This window comes from Prenolepis imparis, unplaced genomic scaffold (genome assembly GCF_030444845.1).
Source record: "Prenolepis imparis isolate NDT839.2.m4 unplaced genomic scaffold, iyPreImpa1.0 SCAF_17, whole genome shotgun sequence".
Classification (NCBI taxonomy): domain Eukaryota; kingdom Metazoa; phylum Arthropoda; class Insecta; order Hymenoptera; family Formicidae; genus Prenolepis; species Prenolepis imparis.
The window spans coordinates 73,374-93,647 of record NW_028141175.1 but is presented as its reverse complement, the minus strand read 5'-3'; the positions used below and the strand labels follow the sequence as shown (position 1 = coordinate 93,647).

At 32.6% G+C, this 20,274-nt stretch overlaps 3 protein-coding genes across 7 annotated transcripts; 2 read left to right on the top strand and 1 right to left on the bottom strand.

The window, feature by feature from the left end:
- Positions 1-570: 570 nt before the first annotated feature.
- On the top strand, positions 571-2,756 carry LOC145946529 (uncharacterized). Its single transcript, XM_083056168.1, has 3 exons — positions 571-738; positions 911-1,657; positions 2,057-2,756. The coding sequence occupies exons 2-3, from the start codon at positions 922-924 to the stop codon at positions 2,557-2,559; spliced, it is 1,239 nt and encodes a 412-aa protein (XP_082912294.1). The 5' UTR covers positions 571-738; positions 911-921; the 3' UTR covers positions 2,560-2,756.
- On the bottom strand, positions 2,364-12,049 carry LOC145946527 (uncharacterized). 5 transcript variants are annotated; one of them, XM_083056164.1, is made up of 13 exons: positions 11,757-12,049; positions 9,913-10,346; positions 9,522-9,839; positions 9,146-9,385; positions 8,849-9,055; positions 8,335-8,451; positions 8,127-8,261; positions 7,610-7,858; positions 6,789-6,976; positions 5,969-6,212; positions 5,454-5,650; positions 4,766-4,965; positions 2,364-2,493 (listed from the first exon to the last, which is right to left on the bottom strand). In XM_083056164.1, the coding sequence occupies exons 2-12, from the start codon at positions 10,333-10,335 to the stop codon at positions 4,782-4,784; spliced, it is 2,502 nt and encodes an 833-aa protein (XP_082912290.1). In that variant the 5' UTR covers positions 10,336-10,346; positions 11,757-12,049; the 3' UTR covers positions 2,364-2,493; positions 4,766-4,781. The 5 variants fall into 5 exon arrangements, with proteins under 5 accessions (XP_082912290.1, XP_082912289.1, XP_082912293.1 ...); XM_083056163.1 differs by lacking the exon at positions 2,364-2,493 and having other exon boundaries at positions 3,023-4,965; XM_083056167.1 differs by lacking the exon at positions 2,364-2,493 and having other exon boundaries at positions 3,023-4,965; positions 6,789-6,973.
- A 695-nt stretch (positions 12,050-12,744) lies between these two features.
- Positions 12,745-20,042, top strand: Sf3b1 (splicing factor 3B subunit 1). Its single transcript, XM_083056172.1, has 18 exons — positions 12,745-13,008; positions 13,344-13,516; positions 13,762-13,936; positions 14,099-14,178; positions 14,305-14,472; positions 14,624-14,840; positions 14,999-15,403; positions 15,643-16,106; positions 16,192-16,549; positions 16,727-17,019; positions 17,146-17,271; positions 17,363-17,584; positions 17,654-17,836; positions 17,961-18,149; positions 18,348-18,523; positions 18,613-18,885; positions 19,043-19,259; positions 19,385-20,042. Exons 1-18 carry the CDS (start codon positions 12,981-12,983, stop codon positions 19,541-19,543), a joined length of 3,906 nt encoding a protein of 1,301 aa, XP_082912298.1. The 5' UTR covers positions 12,745-12,980; the 3' UTR covers positions 19,544-20,042.
- Positions 20,043-20,274: the final 232 nt, after the last annotated feature.

Genomic DNA, 20,274 nt, shown 5'->3' with positions numbered 1-20,274 from the left:
GTAAGGTCGTAAACGTAAGAAATTGACCAATCACAGTCGATTATTCTCCTCGAATTCAACTGTGATTGGTCAATTTCTTACGTTTACGACCTTACGACTCTATTGTAGACTAGCCCTTACGCTGGGTCTACAATAGGTGATTTAAGCCCTAAGCCTTAAGAAATTGACCAATCACAGTCGAGTTTTCTCCTCATACTTGACTGCGATTGATCAATTTCTTAAGGCTTAGGGCTTAAATCACCTACTGTGGACCCAGCGTTAAGCCTAGTCTACAATAGAGTCGTAAGGTCGTAAATGTAAGAAATTGACCAATCACAGTTGAATTCGAGGAGAATAATCGACTGTGATTGGTCAATTTCTTACGTTTACGACCTTACGACTCTATTGTAGACTAGGCTTTACACTCCCTCCTGTTATTTCTTACCTCCATGATTGGCTGCTATTGAAAGGAACTTTCGAAACCCTAGAAATTTCCTAGCCAATAACCAATCGGATATGTCCGAAGAATCCGTCATGTCAGACGTAAATGTTGCCTATAATATAAATTTTTATCTATGGAAACTGCTCTATTCTCACATTTATGGTATAACCAATTTGCTCTTTTATTTCGATTTTACACGCGAAGCGCATGTATAGTGAGATATATTAATGAAAGAGAAATTACGATAATTAATATTTAAGAACGCAGAAATTCAAATCCAGCATCTAAAGAAATTAAAGACTTGGGAGTTCAATAATGTAAGAATTCAAGCATCGAAATAATCAGGAGCAAAAAATATTAAAATTAAAGATATATACAACTGTAAAGGAACAATATATAAATTTAAAAATCAAAAAAGAGATTCACAAAATTAGACAAACTTTTTCTAATAAATTTATGTAGTTGTTAATATTTTTATCTTTTTTCCAGCATTTGGGAAAATGACCAGATATGCAAGAGCGAAAGGATCTAAAGCATCAAATGAGAGATTGCCTAATGAGGCCACACCATGGCATGTAATGAAACAGCAAATAGAGGAAAATGAAAATAAGAAAGTGTCGGAGAAAAAGAAATCGGCGAAGGAATTATTAAAGGATCAAAATGATACGCTTGAAAATACTACCAAAAGCGTCAATCACAACTGGGCAGAATTTAACGATACTACGTCTAAATCCAATATAAAGGAACCTAAGAAATCAAAGTCAAAGAAAACTCGCACGAATTTCGTAGAAGACTCTAAAAATGACATGCCCAACAGTAATAATGCAGAAACAGAAAAGACAAAGTTTGAAACAGTAGATAAATCAGATAAATTTTCTGACGAAATGAATCCAGATGTTAACAATTTATCATGTAGTGAAAAAGAATCAAGAATTTCGCAAGATGACAAGCATTCAAACTCTTCTATATTAAGTAAACGACAGAAGCGGAATCTGAAGAGGAAATTGGAAACATCTAATGAAAGCTTTAAAAAAGATACATCAGATAAAAGTGACAAGGTACAAGAAAAGAAAATTAAAGAAAGAGGAGAATACAAGAGGAGAAAACCAAATGCTGGCGTTACAAAAATGATAATTAATGGTGTAGAAATTGAAATTGTAATGTATGATGGATTTCCTGTAAAGAAGGAAGATGCACAAAGATTGACAGAACTCAAACAAAACTTGATAATGAAGGGTAAGTGTACACACATTGCATTAAATATTGTGGATTTGAGTTTTGAATGAGAAACTAAAAACTGATAAAAAAATGCAATAAAATACATGTATTTAAGAATATTATATAAATCTCAAAAGAATTCTGTTTAAAAAACTTAATCAGAAACATATTTAAAGTTTATATGCTATTATCATCGACCATGTAACACCTTTGTGTCGTATAAATCAATTCAATTACTACAATTTTTCTTTATATATGTTTATCAGACTTTTTAAGCAAGAAAGCACTAAAAATTCTAATTTAAAGATCCAAATAAATCTCACAAAATCTATAAGTAAACTTTCTACAATATGCTGTTGTTAAATAATATAAGTATAAAATAAAATAATATCTTATTATTCTTATTATTATTCTCAGGTATACCAAAACCTGAAGTTGATACAGCGATGAAGCTGGAGAGACGCAGAGCCGAGAAAGCCTTAACGCGTGTTAAGAAACAAGTCTGCTTCAACTGTCGCAAGTCTGGACACAATCTGTCGGATTGTCCTGAGCTTAGCCGCGACGAGGCCTGCACTGGCATCTGCTTCAAATGCGGCTCGACAGAGCACACTCACTTCGAATGCAAAGTCAACAAGGACTCTAGTTATAGGTACGCTAAATGCTTCATCTGCCGCGAACAGGGACACATTGCTGTACAATGTCCCGATAATCCGAAAGGAGTTTATCCCCATGGTGGTTGCTGCAAGATTTGCGGAGCCGTGACACATTTAAAAAAAGATTGTCCTGACTTGGTGAAGGGCAAAGAAGACACTGCCATTACAGTGGAAAAGATGAGCGATTCCGCTATAGAATCTCTGAAAGAAGATGTAAAAAAGAATAGTGAGGACAGTAAATTACCCAAAAAAATTATCAAATTTTAATATTATATTTTATAATATATTGTATGATATATATTTATAATATACAATATCTGCACATAAATTTATAATTTTATTATTTCTTTTTATCGATAAAAAAATAATTTGTTGGAAAAAATATATTAGATTAATTAATTTTCACTTTCAAAGAAAGTTTTCCTTATTATATTATTTCATGCACACTAAAGAAATGAAATTCCTTATTTTGAAAAGAAAGTTTGTAACTAAAATGTATAATTTGTAAATACGTGATAAAATATGATTTGTAAATATGTAATGTATGTGTATGCTTTTACAATACAACAGATTATTGAATATATTGTTACATTATATAAACTTATATACATATATTAATTATATATAATAATATATAATATATATATATATATGTTGAATATATGTGTTTAATATATAATAATTATATATAATATATAATTATTTATATATATTAATATATATAATATACTCTTTATTATAACAAAACTTTATATTGTAGTATAAAACATTTCTGAAAAATACATTTATTATTTGTATTATATGTATTTTTCAGAAATGTTTGAATCATTTATAAAAATGACAAAAATGCTAAAACAAGAAATATGTATCAATATATTTTTAATTATTTATTTCTTGAAATGCGATTATACGATTGAAATTGCCCGAATAATTCAAGAACCGAGATGACGCGTAGCTTTACATAAGAGCAACTGGCTAATAATCGGCAGGTATAAAAAAATCGATCTATGTGTCAACAAATTTGAAAAAAGCGATTCACCTACTTATTATATATATATCATCTCTAAAATAATATATAAATATATAATTAAAATTCATACAGAGTTATTCATCATGAACGTTTTAATCATAACATTTTAATTGAAGAAATACATACATGTACATATGATACATAGTCTTGTATGGTTTTTTTTTAGAATCCAAATGAATGGTTTATTTCGATCGATGTCATCGATAGCCTGACGTGTTACAGTCGTTAAAAACTATAGATGAATATGAAATTTTAAGAAAATATCAAAATAAATAATAAAACTCTTTATATTCTTCATACATAATATCAAGTACTTTTTATATGCTAAATGAAATTATTTGATACTTACAATTAATGTGTCACTAAAATATCTAATATTCATAAACAAGCTGCATATTGTAAATGTATGTAGTGTATAAAGGCTTTTTAATACAATCACAGAAACAGGAAAAGTTGATAAGAGTCTAAGTTACACATATGTTTGTACATATATCTTGATTAATATATTTATTTATATTTTTGAAATATTTATATATTTGTAATATTATTAATCCAGATATAATGCAACTATTGCAACTTAAGCTCTTATAGATTCTTGCTTTCTCTGTGATTAAATAAGTTGTGAAAAAGAACGTGCAGATAAAATTTTTACCACAATCATTTTAATTTTGTCTTCTATATATATGTATATATATGTATATATTATTTTGCAAATATAACGAATTATTTCTAAAAATATACGACATGTAATTGATAAATTCATAAGATAAATTCACAAAATGTTTTATCCCCTTTCTCGGTATATATTTTCATTATGACACTGTGTGAACTTATTAAGCGCTAATGCTGATTACGTAATTGTACTACTAGGCGAATATGGTGCTATCGCTTCTTTCCAATACATGACTTAATATATCTGAAAAATATGATTTTAAGAAAAGAACTCTTGATTAACTAATTGCAAGTGTTTTTTTTTTCATTTAGAACTGTAAAAAAATACAATGTTGAAAAGTATTTATTCTTAAGTTGACTTGATTGTATATTATATATCTGTAATTTTTGAATTACGAATTTTTCTTCCATGTCACTTACAAATTTCACACGAGCCGCGCACAGCCACAAAATTAATCATATGTATGTAATGTCATTTTTCTTTCAGATAAAAATTAAAGAAAGCGATTCGCCTTTTCTTATGTAGCCTTCATTATCTTCAGAATGGTTCATTATTTAATAAAAGTTCACACACAGAGTTACTTGTTGTGATTTTGCCTCAACAGATCATTTGAAGATTGCAAACATTTCCAAAGCTTTTGCTTATTAGTGAAGACCAGCTCGTATCTTGTATGATAACGTCTTTGGTAACAACACTCGTATTGTACTATCTCTTTATTTTCTATCCAATTCCCATAAACAATAGCGGCGAACGAAAATTGCAATACAAACCACGCGAATACACCTGCTAGGTAGCTTCAGCTTTATGCGCTGATTCGATTATTTCCTTCAAGCATCGACCGAACTCCTCAATGATCAGACGCTGCGACGTCTCGTCGTCGAGCATATTACGCTCCGCTTCGTCTGCTTGCGCCATTAAACATTGGCATGTTATTTCTACCACCTTGTCCGTCAAAAAGTTGAATGGCTGTCTGTAATGAGCAAGAAATGGACACATATATAACGCACAGAATTTGAAGAAATGTATATCGAACAAATATATGTTTTAATCATTTTTATTTAATAAATTTTATTTTTATTACTAAAAAGAGTTTGCATAATTTATTCTCATTAAGATTTCTGATTGTTCACATATTGCATCCATGAGAGATTATAGTATCAGAGGCAAAAAAAACATAATTTTTTCTTCAAACTACATATTGAACTTCCTTTATACGTTGCAATTCAATTTTTTTTAGAATCACAATACGTTTTGAAATTATCAAAGAATAAATAACAATAAACATTGATTAAATGTTTGATTAGATTTTGTTGCAATAGAGGGGGGGGGGGGGATTCGTGCAGAATTGTAGTTTATTCATTAATAAATAACAACAAAGAAAAGAATTTTCAACATAATCTGAATTTCTAAAAAAAATTATAAAATTTATAAAAAAATAATTGCACTTGTAATACAAACCTTGTACCAGAGTTGGACGCTGCTGGAGGTCTAAAGGCCATCTCCGACAATTGTAGCTGTGCTTTGTTTAAACTAAGCTGAGTTGTTCTGACTTCGGTCGTTTCTGTCAAATCCTTCAAAGATTTTTTTTCCAGTATTAGATCTTCGATATTACGACAACCTATACATTTACAATTACCAGAGCATGGAATTTTTGCCTAAAAAATACCGAAAAACGTAGTTAGATTTCTTATATATATAAAAAATAATTAAAATAATAATAAAATAAAAAAATCAGATACATAAGCTATTAAAAAATATCAAATATTATATCATTAATGCTCTTATTAAATCAGCAATTGCTGGACATACATTATTTATGCATTAATTTGAAATAAAATGTAAAAATGCAGTGAAAAAGAAAATTAACTTTGTATTTTGTCGAGCTATCTGTGCATTGACAAAATAAAAAATAAATAAATAAAAACATGTACAAACTTAATTGTTAGACGATATGGACAATATGTTGAAAATACCTCGTAACATTCACAATAATTTTTAAGGCAACCGCTGCGTTTGCAATTGCAGCCTTTATTGTGTCTTCTTATATCGTCACCGGTCTCACGACCTTTTCCAATTTTAGGGCGAAAGGCGTTAGGATTGCGTTCCAGGCAGGATTTGATCGCGCGCTGTCTCTCCTCCTCGTTCCCAAGATTATTCGAGCAATTGTTGCAATTGCACATGTGACAGAACTCACCATTCGCAAAACAATCGCAATAACTGCAACAGAAAGATTATTCGCGCCGATTTTAAAGTCAAATACTAAATAAATTATATTTATGGATCATGATTTTTAACTGCTGGCGACTTTCATTAAATTATTCGAATTATATTTATGGATTAAAACATAAGAGGTTGCAATTAATTCTATTATAATAATCTTTTGATAGATATTATATAATTGTTCAATAATTATGTATTTACTTCAATTAATATTTTGTGTTTTAATAATCTTCCCATAAAGAATATTACATATATTTTACATATATTTTTCCATAAAAGAATATTACATATATTTTACGAATACTTTTAGAAAGATACTTCAAACTGTCAATAAGTATTATGCTGATAACAAAGGAACGTGATGAAATCCAAAGCCTACTACGGCTATATTCCGAAATTGACTGCCAATACTGGAAATCTATAGTTCACGTCATATATATTATAGATTTTCGGAATACAGTCCATATGTAAAAGATATATAAAAAATAGTTTTTAAAACAACTTGAGAAATTATAAAAAAATTTAATTCATATTAAATACTTTATAGAACTTATATTCTAATAAATTACTTACAGTTTAAGACACTGTGATTTAGTACAATTGCATGGTTTTCTTGGCCTGATACCATTTGGCTCGACAGTACTGAAAGTTCTTTGAGAATTTTTTCCATCAATCACGCAAAGAGTCGCCGTAGAGCTTTGTGAACTTCCTAGAAGACCAGGCGTCGCTTGGGACTTCAATTTTGCGTCATCTGTTGACTGCTTTGACAGAAGACAGAAATATATTTTATACATACGTAGATACGAATTTTTAGAACGTTTTACAAATTGGGAAGATATGTGCACATATGAAACAATATAGATTTATAGATAATTAATAATACAATTTCACTTAATCATTAAACATATTTTATCACTATTATAAACAGAGACTATCGACCAAATATTTCTAAATACTTCTCTACGATATTTATTAAGAATATTTTTTATTCAAAACCAAGAAGATTTAAAATTAAAATAATATTTGCAATAATAGATTATGTTTAAAGTTTTTAAGATTTTCTCACACAAAGCATCATATGTGAGTTATATTTTATGTAAAGTTAAAAAAGTTGAATTAAAGATTTCTCTTTTTCTTTTTTTTTAGAATCTCATATTTTTAAATTTATAGTACTATCAATTTTTAAATATTCTAATACTTGGATGTGATTGTATAGAATTATTTGAATAAATTTTGTACAAATCTATCTAATATCATAGGAGTTTTAATTAATGCAACATTTGGTATAAAACAATGATTGTGCTATATTAAATGTTTGCGATAATCCCTTTCCAACTTTCTTCGCTCCACCTTAAGGCAAACTGGATAATAAAGGACATAAACGGATATTAAACCTGTTGCTGAATATATTGAGCAGGAAGAACGACGATGTTTCCGACACTTGGACTAGCCGACAGGACTGCCTGTCCCGACGCTAACTGGCTCAATGCTGATGCAGGAATCGCTACCGCACTCTTCGACTGATTGCCAACAGCTGCCGCAGCAGCAGCCGCAGGTATGAGCAATTTTTGGCTGCCACTTGTCAACGTTGCCTTCGGTGCGACGGTTCTCAAAGACTGATTGCCGGTATTTAAAGGTACAACCTAGATGAAGATAGAAAAAAAATTCATTTACGATACACTTTGAATATATATAGTATTTTGTAGTGTATTGTCTCGTTAACATTAATTAGAGTAAATTTCGAATATTTGTTATATAGCGCGAATCATAATAGAAGCAAAGTTTATTCTTACAATTAGTTATAAAGAAATGTGTAGAATGTAGATAATATAGAAAATAAAAATGTATGATATACGTGTTTTTTTTCTTCTAAAGCCTTTTGTTCAAAAGTAACACTGAGTTCTCGTATACCTTTACAATCTGCTGTTGATTTCCTACTTTCTGGCTGATACCTACAGTCTGAAGAGTCGTAGCAGGCTTTGATTTGCTTACAGTAACGACATTGGTAGTCCCTGTTGAAGTACTGACTAATCTTACATATTGCACCTAAAAAGCAGCATAATATAAATGTGCACATTAGGAATAAAATCAACTATGGATAAAATATAAAGTCATATACTTGTCTTCCAGGCATCTGAATTTGATGTACTTGATTTGATCCAGTTACAATGTTCTGGTTAGCAGGTATTCTAATCACTTGCCCGCTTCCAAGTACAGTACCAGGTTTCAAAGAACTCTAAAAAATAATAATATTAATAAAGAGATAAGTTTTTAGAAATGTCCAAGCAAGGCTGTTAATGCCATTATAAATTTTTAGATACAAATGTCCATGTTACAATCTATAGCGTTCAATCAATTTTTTGTAAAGCTCAGACTACGCAGTTAATTGCCAATATTTGATTGAAAATCAAGATCAAAACTACTTTCACAAAGAGCAATTGTATCGTTAGTGTTTTGAGGGTCTTGTAGCGCGAATATCGATATCTAACAACTCATTTTTAATAATAGTATTGATTTCAAATACAATATTTTTAAAAAAAATATCACATCTATTTTTGATATAATTATTTCCAAACTGGACGTCAGAATTGAAATTAAATGTATCGAAATATAATTCCAAATAATCTTTTAACCTGTCTGATGATGACTTTTTGTGGACTTTGCTGCATAGACGACTTGGATGAAATAAATGTGGATTGCTGATTCGAGGATTTCGTCTGAATACTCGAAACTGGTGCAGGTAGGATTTTCGTCATTGACTTTGCAGTATTGCTAGGTACTATGGTCACCTTCGATGATTGTGATGTGGAGGACTGTAGCAGCTTATTTAATATCATACCCTTCGAAAAGATGTAACTCGTTATCGCATAATCTAAATATTTTTTTTTTTTAACAAGTTGTATTTTACAGCGCAAGAATTTATAACACACCTGCTTCTGCGAGGTCGATGGTAAAATGTGTTGCACCTTATTGGTGGAGAGTATACCCATTTGTTGGGCCTGTGCTAACGTTATAGTTTTCGTCGGGCTTGTTATACTATAACTAGAAGAGCTGTTATTGAGGAATTTAATTCCTGACGTCGACTGATTTTCATTTTGAGAACTCGCAATGAGAACTTGATGAGTGCCTGATTGCGGCTGATTTCCTGTCAATATCATCTTTGTAAATACCTGCAAAATTTATCAAAAGATAATTTATCTTCAGATTTCGCGAAAGATATCATTAAAAAGATAATATATATACAGAATAGTCGTCTAATATAATTTTTTTCATTTATAACAATCGCGAATCCTACATATATCTTACATTACGTCCTTGTTGGACATTCTGCGTTGCTCGTTTCAACGTTGGCTGTGTTATCTTGAGATTTTGCATGTTACTAATTGTGATGTTTCCTGAGGCACTGGTTGTTGCGATAGTCTTAGTAGACTGAGTCGATCTTAATTGAACAACGCTCCCGTCTGTAGATTTGCCGCTTATGAGAGTCTGAGCTAAAGACTGCAGCTGTTCGGCCGAAGCTGTTGGCGGATGCGATATCTTCAGTATTTGGCTGGCACCCTGTCCGCTCGCAGGCGACACTATCATAATTGACTGACTCTGCGTAGTTTGGACGTTCGGTTTTACCTGAAGATAAGCTAACATGAGCAGAGCATATATCGCACATCAGTAATATCGCTACGATCGCGAAAGTTGTTACCTGGACGGCCGACGCGGGCACTTTCTGCAGAGTAGGCTTCGTTTGAAATACGACATTCTGGTTACTCTGATTACTCTGCTTACTCTGGTTACTCTGATTGGCCTGATTGGTCGTGTAAATGTGCTCGGCCTGCACTTGCTCGGAGATCTCGGCCATCTCCACATCAGGTACTAGCGTTTCAGTCTCAGTCTCAATATTTCGCTCGACTATTATCCGGTCATCGGCCGCAGTCATAACTTCATCAGCATTCATGCATTCGAGTTCCGCTTCAATATTCGCAAAGGCGTCGAAGTCATTCGACGTATACTGCTCACTACTTGTGGACAAGCTTAGTGCGCTGAGATCATTGTCTCCCAGTGTACGCGAATCCAAGCCTAAAGGCTCCACCAAGGCCCTCGCATTCTGTCCCTTATTAGTGGACATGACGATGATCCCTGATTAAAACATTGGCATTATTAAAAATAGTTCGTCAAATTTTGAAAAGTTTACTTAATAACATGCTTATGTAACACTTTTGTTTACTTAGAATCTTACGTAAATGATTGCAAATTGGAGAAAACACTCTACATATATAATATACTTGCACATAATAAATAAGTTATAATAAAGAAAAAGATATTTCAACAAAGATTATTCTCTTCCTAGCAAAATTTTAATGGAGCTGCCTAAATTACATTTAATGAAGAAGCAGTTAGAGATATAGTATATAAAAGTAATTAGAATAATAAATTAAGTTTTTGTCTCATTTTAAATATATATATTATTCCAGTATTTTGTACTATTAAAAATAAACTGTATAGTGCATAAATAATCACTCTTTTGCGATAAAAAAATAAAATTTAAAAAAAATAGTGAAAATGTTATTATAAAATAATGTAAATGTAGAAACACACTAACTAATATTATAATAAATATAATAAAGTTATAATTAAAGAGAGTAATCATTCTCAGTGTGTATGCACACACATACACCCATCTCTATAATCGTACACAATAATCTGAGATATAAAGTCAAAATAGTTTATCTATCCTTTACATAATTACACAGAACTCTTTGCTGATTAACATAAATATTAAAAACATTATATATATATAATCGACATCAATAATAAGCAGCTAAGTATAAAAACATTATTATCAAAGTGCACAGTCTCCAGTGGTAGTTCAGATATCATTTGCATTTCAATTGTAATACTTTCGCAACGTCCCTCTCTTTACCAATTACGAATTTCGAGGGGGAAAAAAAAAAAGAAAAATGCACTGCAAATTCGACAGTCGTATATTTTCGAAAAGTCGCGGGTGACGGAGAACGTTCGAAGGCTCGAAAACCCTCGACCGAGTGAAGTTCGAAGCGAAGGTAGATTTCGAACGGATTCGAATACGGCAGAGGAGAACGAGTTCGAAGCGCGAAACGTCCCGCTTCGGGGAACATCAGCGCCATTTACATACCGGGGCCGAACGCGCCATTTTTGCGGAGCGAATTTTCAAGCGCACTCACCGTGAATTCCAACCTATCTACGGGCTCGCGAGGCTAAACGCGGGACCTCGGTCCCCGAAATACAGGGACGCCCGAGGACGGGGCGGAAACGTCCGGGGGGATCGCGCGACGGCGGGAAGTTGGAATAATAAACGCGAGACCATAACCTCAAAAGCTGCGTACGAGGCTGGCGAGCGAGCGGAATCTCCGCCCGAGACGCCCCGGGTGCGAAGCCTCCCCCGGGGGATCGGCTGGAAAACGTCCGCGGGATCACGACCCCTCTCCCCGTTCGATCGAGCGCGACGAGAGGCTACGGGAGAGCAAAGAAGGCCGTTCGTTATTCGGTTCGTCTGGTATACATACGTACCTGCGCGTTCCTTCGATAGCTCGAATTGTTCAAAATCACGCGCTCACCATTGCTGGCCCACAGTGCACCGCTCGGATTCGCGTCCGAAAGTTGCGTCCGTGGATAAACGACGATCCTCTCCTCTCGAGGCGCGAGACGACGCGCGGACTCGCTCGATTCCCGTTAATCGAGCGCGATACGAGCGCGAGGGTATTATCGCGAGAGGTATTGGCGCGAACGCGACGCGATTTGTCGACGCACTTTGCGAATCGCGAGTGACATTTCTCGCGCTTACGCGGGCGAAGGTTGAACGAGTCGGAGGGTGAAACAACGAGATCGGAAACTCCCCTCGCGTACTCGCGGTATTTGTACGGTGGCGCTTGTTCGACGGAGAAACGGAGAACTAATCAAAATGGCGGCGGGCGCGCCATTTAAATTGATCCGAATTCTTGTATATTCTATAATAATTTGATTTTTTTATCCAGCAATATTGGTGACACATTATTATTTAGAGACAATTTTATATAAAAAGAATAGAAATCAATTTTCAAGTTAGATATTATTTATTTATTATTTATATTAATATAAGTATATTATAATATATAATTATATGTGTATATTATATATAATATATTATATATAATATAATATATAAATATAATATATTATATATAATATAATATAAATATAATATATTATATATAATATTATATATAATATATAATTAAATATAATTATAAATATATAATATAAATATAAATACATTAATATAAATGATATATATATATATATATATTTATAGATTTATATATTTATATTATTTATATATGCAGCTGACTAGATTGAACATATAGGGAATTTTTTAAGTTCTCATCGGGATTCTAGAAATTCTCTATCCGATAGCCAATCGTGCGACAAATATGTATAGTATGAGTATCTGTAATCTCATTGGACTAGAGCAACCTCTATATAGGGAAAGTTTCTATAGTATAGAATTCACTGTTTCTCACAGAAAGAGACAACAAGCTAAAACTCTTTCTAACCGCTAAAGTTCATGCCAGGATGCGTAAAATACTATTGCGGGTTCGATAATTCAATGTTTTGCTAAATAATCACACATATTGGGGTGTATTCTGTGAATTTCAGTGATTTCGCCTCATATTACGTTTCATTGAGGAAGGCGATCCAATAGTGAAGAAGAAGGAAGAAGAGAAGGTGTAATTCGCCGCCAACTTTTTCTTCACGATGGACTCCATTCCGAGGACGCATAAAGGTTTCACACCTACTAAATTTTTCTTTATCAATTTCTTTTTAAATATCGATATTCATAAATACAATTTAGAAATATAAATATCTTACGCATATAAATATGTATACGTATAAAACAATATTGATTTAACCTATATTATCTGTCAACATGTTTTATGCAAAATAATTATATATATGAATTGATATTTAAGACAATTAAGATAATTAATATGTTAGAATTATAATGTGTTAAATATTAAGAATATTTCTCTCACTTTCTCAATTTGATATCGTACATCAGTATAATACAAATAATAATTATACGATATATAATTATATATATATATATATTTGTTGCAGATATTGAAGCGCAGATAAGAGAGATACAATCGAAGAAGAAAGAACTTTTAAACATAACATCTGAGAAAGAACAGGTTGCTTTGGGAAAGACAGGTTTTTACGATCAGGATATCTATGATGATAATAAATTTGATGGCTACGTTACATCGATTGCAACCAACGATGAAATTGAGGTACTGTTGATAACTCAAACATTTCAATATATTTTTAAATATTTATAAGTTTAATATTAAAAAAACTTATTTATTATAACATCTTTCATATCATTTTATTAATTTTTTTTATAAAATTAGATAAATAGAGATTAAGATTATTTTAAAAAAATTAATAGTTCAGAAAAATATAATTTGTATATAGTAATTTTCTAAATAAAATATAAAGATCTAGAGACTGATAAAATTTGATTTGTATGAGACAGGATTACGATCCATTTGCGGACAAACGATTACCCACCATAGCTGATAGAGAAGAGAAGGATTATGATCCGTTTGCGGATAGACGACGACCTACTATAGCTGACAGGGAAGATGAATATAGGCAAAAAAGACGTAGAATGATTATCTCCCCTGAACGTGTTGATCCGTTTGCCGAAGGTTGGTATATTTTTTCTTGTATCTTAGGCTGGTTAAATAGTGAAAGAATATTAAGTGATTGTAAATTAACTTGACAATTAAATATTAAATATTTATACAATTATTTAACATATCCGAATCAATCAGTTTAATTATCATTAATATGACTTTTTTTAATTACAGGTGGTAAGACACCCGACATTGGTTCTAGAACATATACCGAGATTATGCGGGAACAAATACTCAAAGGCGAAGAGACAGAGGTATGTTAAAAATAAATATTTTCTGAATATATAATACATATACGGATAAAGAAAACATAAAGAATATTAAAAACAAATCTAATTGACAAAACTTTTATATCTATATTTTGTATTTGTTATATGTAGCTGAGAAAAAGATTATTAGAAAAGGCTAAGGATGGTACTCTGAAAGCTAATGGCGAACCTAAACCAGCCCCCAAAAAGAGAGGTCGTTGGGATCAGACAGATGATACTCCGGTGTCGAAAAAGTTATCTGGAACTTCAGCAACACCCACATCTTGGGATAATGCTGATGTACGTTTGTCACATTTATCTTTATATTATTTTAATCTTTTATTCAAATTATTTAATTTAGTATAAAAAGAAAATTATTAAAACTTGATTGATTTAAATGTAATCTAATTTTTCTTTTTTATATATATAATTTTTTATTTTATATATATAGGTCACACCAGCTGCAGTTAGATGGGATGAAACTCCAGGTCATGGCAAAGGAGCAGAAACCCCGGGAGCTACTCCAGGAGTAAGCACAAGAATGTGGGACGCCACGCCTGCGCATGCGACGCCAGGAGCTGTAACTCCGGGAAGAGAAACTCCTTCTCATGAAAAAACCGTAATGAGTCGAAGAAATCGTTGGGATGAAACTCCGAAAACTGAAAGAGGTAATTCTAAAGTATAATATTATTACTTTTTTCTAATGCTAATTGTTGCTTGCTTTAAAAGTTATTAATTATTGATTATATGTTATATATATTTGTTATTTCTATTAAGTAGTGACTTTATATATATGTCATATAATCATTTATATCTTATATTGTAGAAACTCCCGGACATAACAGCGGCTGGGCAGAGACTCCGAGAACTGATCGTGTTGCCGGGGACTTGATACAAGAAACGCCAACACCTTCGGCGAGCAAACGAAGAAGTCGATGGGATGAGACGCCGTCGAATCAAACGCCAGGCTCGATGACGCCGCAAACCCCGGCAACACCTCTGACGACTCCCCATCAAACGACGATACTAACTCCAAGTGCTACCACACCGACGGGACCTAAGGCAATGGGTTTGGCTACTCCAACTCCAGGACATTTGATGTCTATGACGCCTGAACAACTTCAGGCTTATCGTTGGGAACGCGAAATAGATGAGCGAAATAGACCTCTGTCAGATGATGAGTTGGATGCACTGTTTCCTCCTGGATACAAGATCTTGCAACCGCCAGCAGGTGAGATACGATAGGATACGATTAAGATATTAATATTGCCATTTTAGCATGCGTACTATTACTTAGTATTCTAAAAATATAGAATACATAGATTTCAGAATATTAAAGAAATCCTAAAAACTATAATAAAAATATATAAAAATTATCTTGTGATAAATAAAATAGAAAATATGTATATATTTGAACATTTTATTTGATTATATATTTTATATGCATAATCACTTTATGTGCTTTTTCAGGATACATACCTATTCGTACACCTGCTAGGAAACTGACAGCGACACCCACTCCTATTGCTGGTACACCTCAAGGTTTCTTCATTCAAACGGAAGACAAAAGCGCCAAATACGTAGATAATCAACCAAAGGGCAATCTACCATTTATGAAACCGGAGGATGCACAGTACTTCGATAAGCTGCTAGTTGATGTGGACGAAGAAACGCTGAGTCCCGAAGAACAGAAGGAAAGAAAAATTATGAAATTGCTTTTAAAAATTAAAAACGGAACTCCACCGATGCGCAAAGCCGCATTGAGACAAATTACTGACAAGGCGAGGGAATTCGGTGCCGGACCACTCTTTAATCAGATTCTTCCTCTTCTTATGTCACCAACTCTCGAAGATCAGGAACGTCATCTCTTGGTTAAAGTAATCGACCGCATTTTGTATAAACTCGATGATTTAGTGCGACCGTACGTGCACAAGGTAATTATTTTTGTTGTTGCTTCACGAATCAATTGTTTATTTGTTTCATCTCGTTTTTTAATTCACTTGCTTTATCCTTGTTTAGATTCTGGTCGTCATCGAGCCTCTATTGATCGATGAAGACTACTATGCTCGCGTCGAAGGCAGAGAAATAATTTCTAATTTGGCGAAGGCCGCAGGATTGGCCACAATGATCTCCACAATGAGACCGGATATCGATAACATCGACGAATATGTTCGTAATACGACAGCAAGAGCTTTTGCTGTTGTCGCATCCGCTCTTGGAATCCCTTCGCTTCTTCCGTTCTTAAAAGCTGTTTGTCGCAGCAAGAAGTCCTGGCAAGCGCGACACACTGGTATCAAGATCGTGCAACAAATAGCTATTTTGATGGGCTGCGCCATTTTGCCGCACTTGAAGAGCTTGGTGGAAATTATAGAGCATGGTATATAAATAAATTAACAGTTATATAGTGTGTTTCATCGCTAAACTTTTTAATAGTAATCTTAATATTTTTTTCTTTCTTTTAATTAATTATATATATATTTATATATATTTAATTTAATATAATATAATTATATATAATCTTTTGAAAAAATAATCACGACACGAAATATTACAGGTTTAGTGGACGAACAGCAAAAAGTACGAACAATTACTGCGCTGGCCATCGCCGCGCTAGCTGAAGCAGCAACACCGTACGGTATCGAAAGTTTCGACTCGGTGCTAAAACCGCTTTGGAAGGGCATTCGTACACATAGAGGAAAAGGTTTAGCAGCGTTTCTAAAAGCTATCGGTTATCTCATCCCTCTTATGGACGCGGAATATGCGAATTATTATACTAGGGAAGTAATGTTAATTCTTATACGTGAATTTCAATCTCCTGATGAGGAAATGAAGAAAATTGTATTAAAGGTAAGAGAACTATTTTATTTATCACGTAAATAATCAAAGAGTTTATATATATTTGTTTCATGAATTATTTACATTATATCAGTTTTTTTATATAGATTGTATTTTTATGTATGTTTAAAAAAATAGGTAGTCAAACAATGCTGTGCAACCGATGGTGTGGAAGCTCAATATATAAAGGATGAAATTCTGCCTCACTTCTTTAAACACTTTTGGAACCATCGCATGGCACTGGATCGTAGAAATTACAGACAGGTAAATTGGACAGATCATTGAAAAATTTCCCTTTGTAATTTTAGAGAGAAATTAATGAATTTTTATTAACAAAAAATAAATGAAATTGCAGCTTGTGGACACAACAGTTGAAATAGCCAACAAAGTGGGCGCGTCAGAAATTATTAACAGGGTAGTGGACGATTTGAAGGACGAGAATGAACAATACAGGAAGATGGTGATGGAGACTATCGAGAAGATAATGGGTAACTTGGGAGCAGCGGATGTCGATTCTCGTCTAGAGGAACAGCTCATTGATGGAATTTTATACGCCTTTCAGGAGCAGACAACCGAGGTTTGTTGTAAATTCGATATCTCTAATCTAAAAAGAAAGAACAAATAATTTAACAAGTTTTATTTATAGGACGTTGTCATGCTGAACGGTTTCGGTACAATTGTGAATACATTGGGTAAAAGAGTGAAGGCATATCTTCCTCAAATATGCGGTACGATCTTGTGGAGATTGAATAACAAATCTGCAAAAGTCAGACAACAAGCTGCGGATCTTATTTCACGCATCGCAGTGGTTATGAAGACCTGTCAGGAGGTAAGAAATGCATAGCGGACAATATTTTTTAATTTTGTCATCTATAAATTTAGAATAAATATGTAATATATTGTAATAATATTACATAATATATATTAATATATTACATAATATATATTTCTAGGAAAAACTTATGGGACATCTGGGAGTCGTTCTGTATGAGTATTTAGGCGAGGAATATCCAGAAGTTTTAGGTAGCATTTTAGGAGCATTGAAAGCTATTGTTAATGTCATAGGAATGACAAAGATGACACCACCTATCAAGGATTTATTACCAAGACTTACACCCATCTTGAAAAACAGACACGAAAAGGTAAAACTCATGTATATCTTGGACTATTTACTACAATTTGATATAAAACATTTTTGAATGAAATAAATCGCTTCAAATGTTATAAAAATTGATCGTATCATAAATATCCATATGTTATATATTAAAAATCCATATGTTGCATTATATATGATATACTTTAGTAATCTTTGCTGAGTTTAATATACTATTTTGTCGTAGGTGCAAGAAAATTGTATTGATCTTGTGGGTAGAATCGCAGATCGTGGTCCCGAATATGTTTCTGCTCGAGAATGGATGAGAATATGCTTTGAATTGCTGGAATTACTGAAAGCACATAAAAAAGCTATTAGAAGAGCGACGGTGAACACTTTTGGATATATCGCGAAAGCTATTGGGTAAATTAAAATTAATTCAATGCTATTTATGTATATATACATATACATATATTTACATAATTTATAACATTTTCTTTTTTCTCAAACAGGCCGCACGATGTCTTAGCGACACTTTTGAATAATTTGAAAGTACAGGAACGTCAAAACCGTGTTTGTACTACGGTCGCTATTGCTATAGTTGCTGAAACTTGCAGTCCCTTCACAGTGTTACCAGCATTAATGAACGAGTACAGAGTACCCGAGTTAAACGTTCAGAACGGAGTGTTGAAATCTTTGTCGTTCTTATTCGAATATATCGGCGAGATGGGTAAAGATTACATTTACGCTGTCAGTCCATTGCTAGAAGATGCGCTTATGGACAGGTAAGAAATTTAAATTATCATTAATTTTATTGATCATAATACTTAATCTTTTGCCGACTTTTTTATATATATCTGCTTAGATCTGTATTTCATTTTGTAAATTATTTCTTGATAGATATTATTTCTGATCATCCACTCTCTTTCTTATGATTTTCAGAGACTTGGTACACAGGCAGACAGCCTGTGCCGCCATTAAGCATATGGCATTAGGCGTTTACGGATTTGGATGCGAAGATGCATTGATTCATTTATTGAATCACGTGTGGCCCAACGTTTTCGAAACTTCACCACATTTGGTCCAAGCGTTTATGGATGCTGTGGATGGATTGCGTGTTGCGCTTGGACCGATCAAAATTTTGCAATATACATTACAAGTACGTAATCTTTATAATTGCGTAAGATCGCGTTTTTATATATCAGTGATTTTTCTATTTTGGCAAATATATATATATATATATATATACAATATTTATAAGTGTTATATTGCTTTTTGTTACAGGGTTTATTCCATCCAGCCCGCAAAGTTCGCGACGTCTACTGGAAAATCTACAATTCTCTTTACATTGGTGGACAGGATGCTCTCGTAGCTGGTTATCCTCGTATCTTGAATGATCCAAAGAACCAATACATAAGATACGAATTAGATTATGTATTATAATAAACAACGTTTATATAGTTGTGAGAAACACAATGATTACATAATTCTAATAATTTATATTGACTACTCGCGCATAATAAGAGTAATCTTATCGGGGAAGGATTTGAAAGTCATTCTAAAGTTTATTAAATTAAACCTGATGCCGTATAGAAAGTTTCTCATTCCAGGATATCAGATTGTATTTAGTTAATAAATTAGGCGCATCTTTCGTTGATTAAATATTAAATTATATTTGACATGGATATATATAATTAACAATTTATTACTTTATGCTGTAGATAAACATTTTATGATTCTCTGTCATATAAATTTATATTTTGACCTAACTATATATATATATAGGTATATGTGTGGATGCATGTGGTGTGTGTGTGTGTATATATACACATGTATGAATGTATAAGTTGATAGCCTTTTGTATTTCTTTTTCTTGATAAAGTAGAAGTTTGTTGACTATAAAAATGAGTTAAGCTAAAGAAATTTCTTTTTTTAGTTTCTATATTTGGACATTAAATCTCTTTCGTTCTAGATCTCTCAAAAATTTCTCAGCATTTTTTTGTGAAAACTTTAATAAAATTAGAAATTAAGATAGGAATAACTATATGCTCCTTTAATATATCGTCGCATTTTACTTTTTGTCTATAACTCTTGAATTTTTTTTACTTATATATTTTATTCTTTTTAAGAAATTCAGTAATGCAATCTTTTGATCTAAATATGTTTATTGTGTG

Bases quoted from the DNA above. Each gene is read 5' to 3' on its own strand.
- LOC145946527 (XM_083056164.1), bottom strand. From the start codon at position 10,335: ATGTCCACTAATAAGGGACAGAATGCGAGGGCCTTGGTGGAGCCTTTA. The intron at 8,262-8,334 runs GTATATGACTTT...GCTGCTTTTTAG, and splicing joins TTCAGATGCCTGGAAGACAA to GTGCAATATGTAAGATTAGT. The intron at 6,977-7,609 runs GTTTAATATCCG...CTTCTGTCAAAG, and splicing joins CTCAATATATTCAGCAACAG to CAGTCAACAGATGACGCAAA.
- Sf3b1 (XM_083056172.1), top strand. From the start codon at position 12,981: ATGGACTCCATTCCGAGGACGCATAAAG. The intron at 14,841-14,998 runs GTAATTCTAAAG...CTTATATTGTAG, and splicing joins AACTCCGAAAACTGAAAGAG to AAACTCCCGGACATAACAGC. The intron at 17,837-17,960 runs GTAAGAAATGCA...ATATATTTCTAG, and splicing joins TTATGAAGACCTGTCAGGAG to GAAAAACTTATGGGACATCT.
- LOC145946529 (XM_083056168.1), top strand. From the start codon at position 922: ATGACCAGATATGCAAGAGCGAAAGGATCTAAAGCATCAAATGAGAGA. The intron at 1,658-2,056 runs GTAAGTGTACAC...TATTATTCTCAG, and splicing joins ACAAAACTTGATAATGAAGG to GTATACCAAAACCTGAAGTT.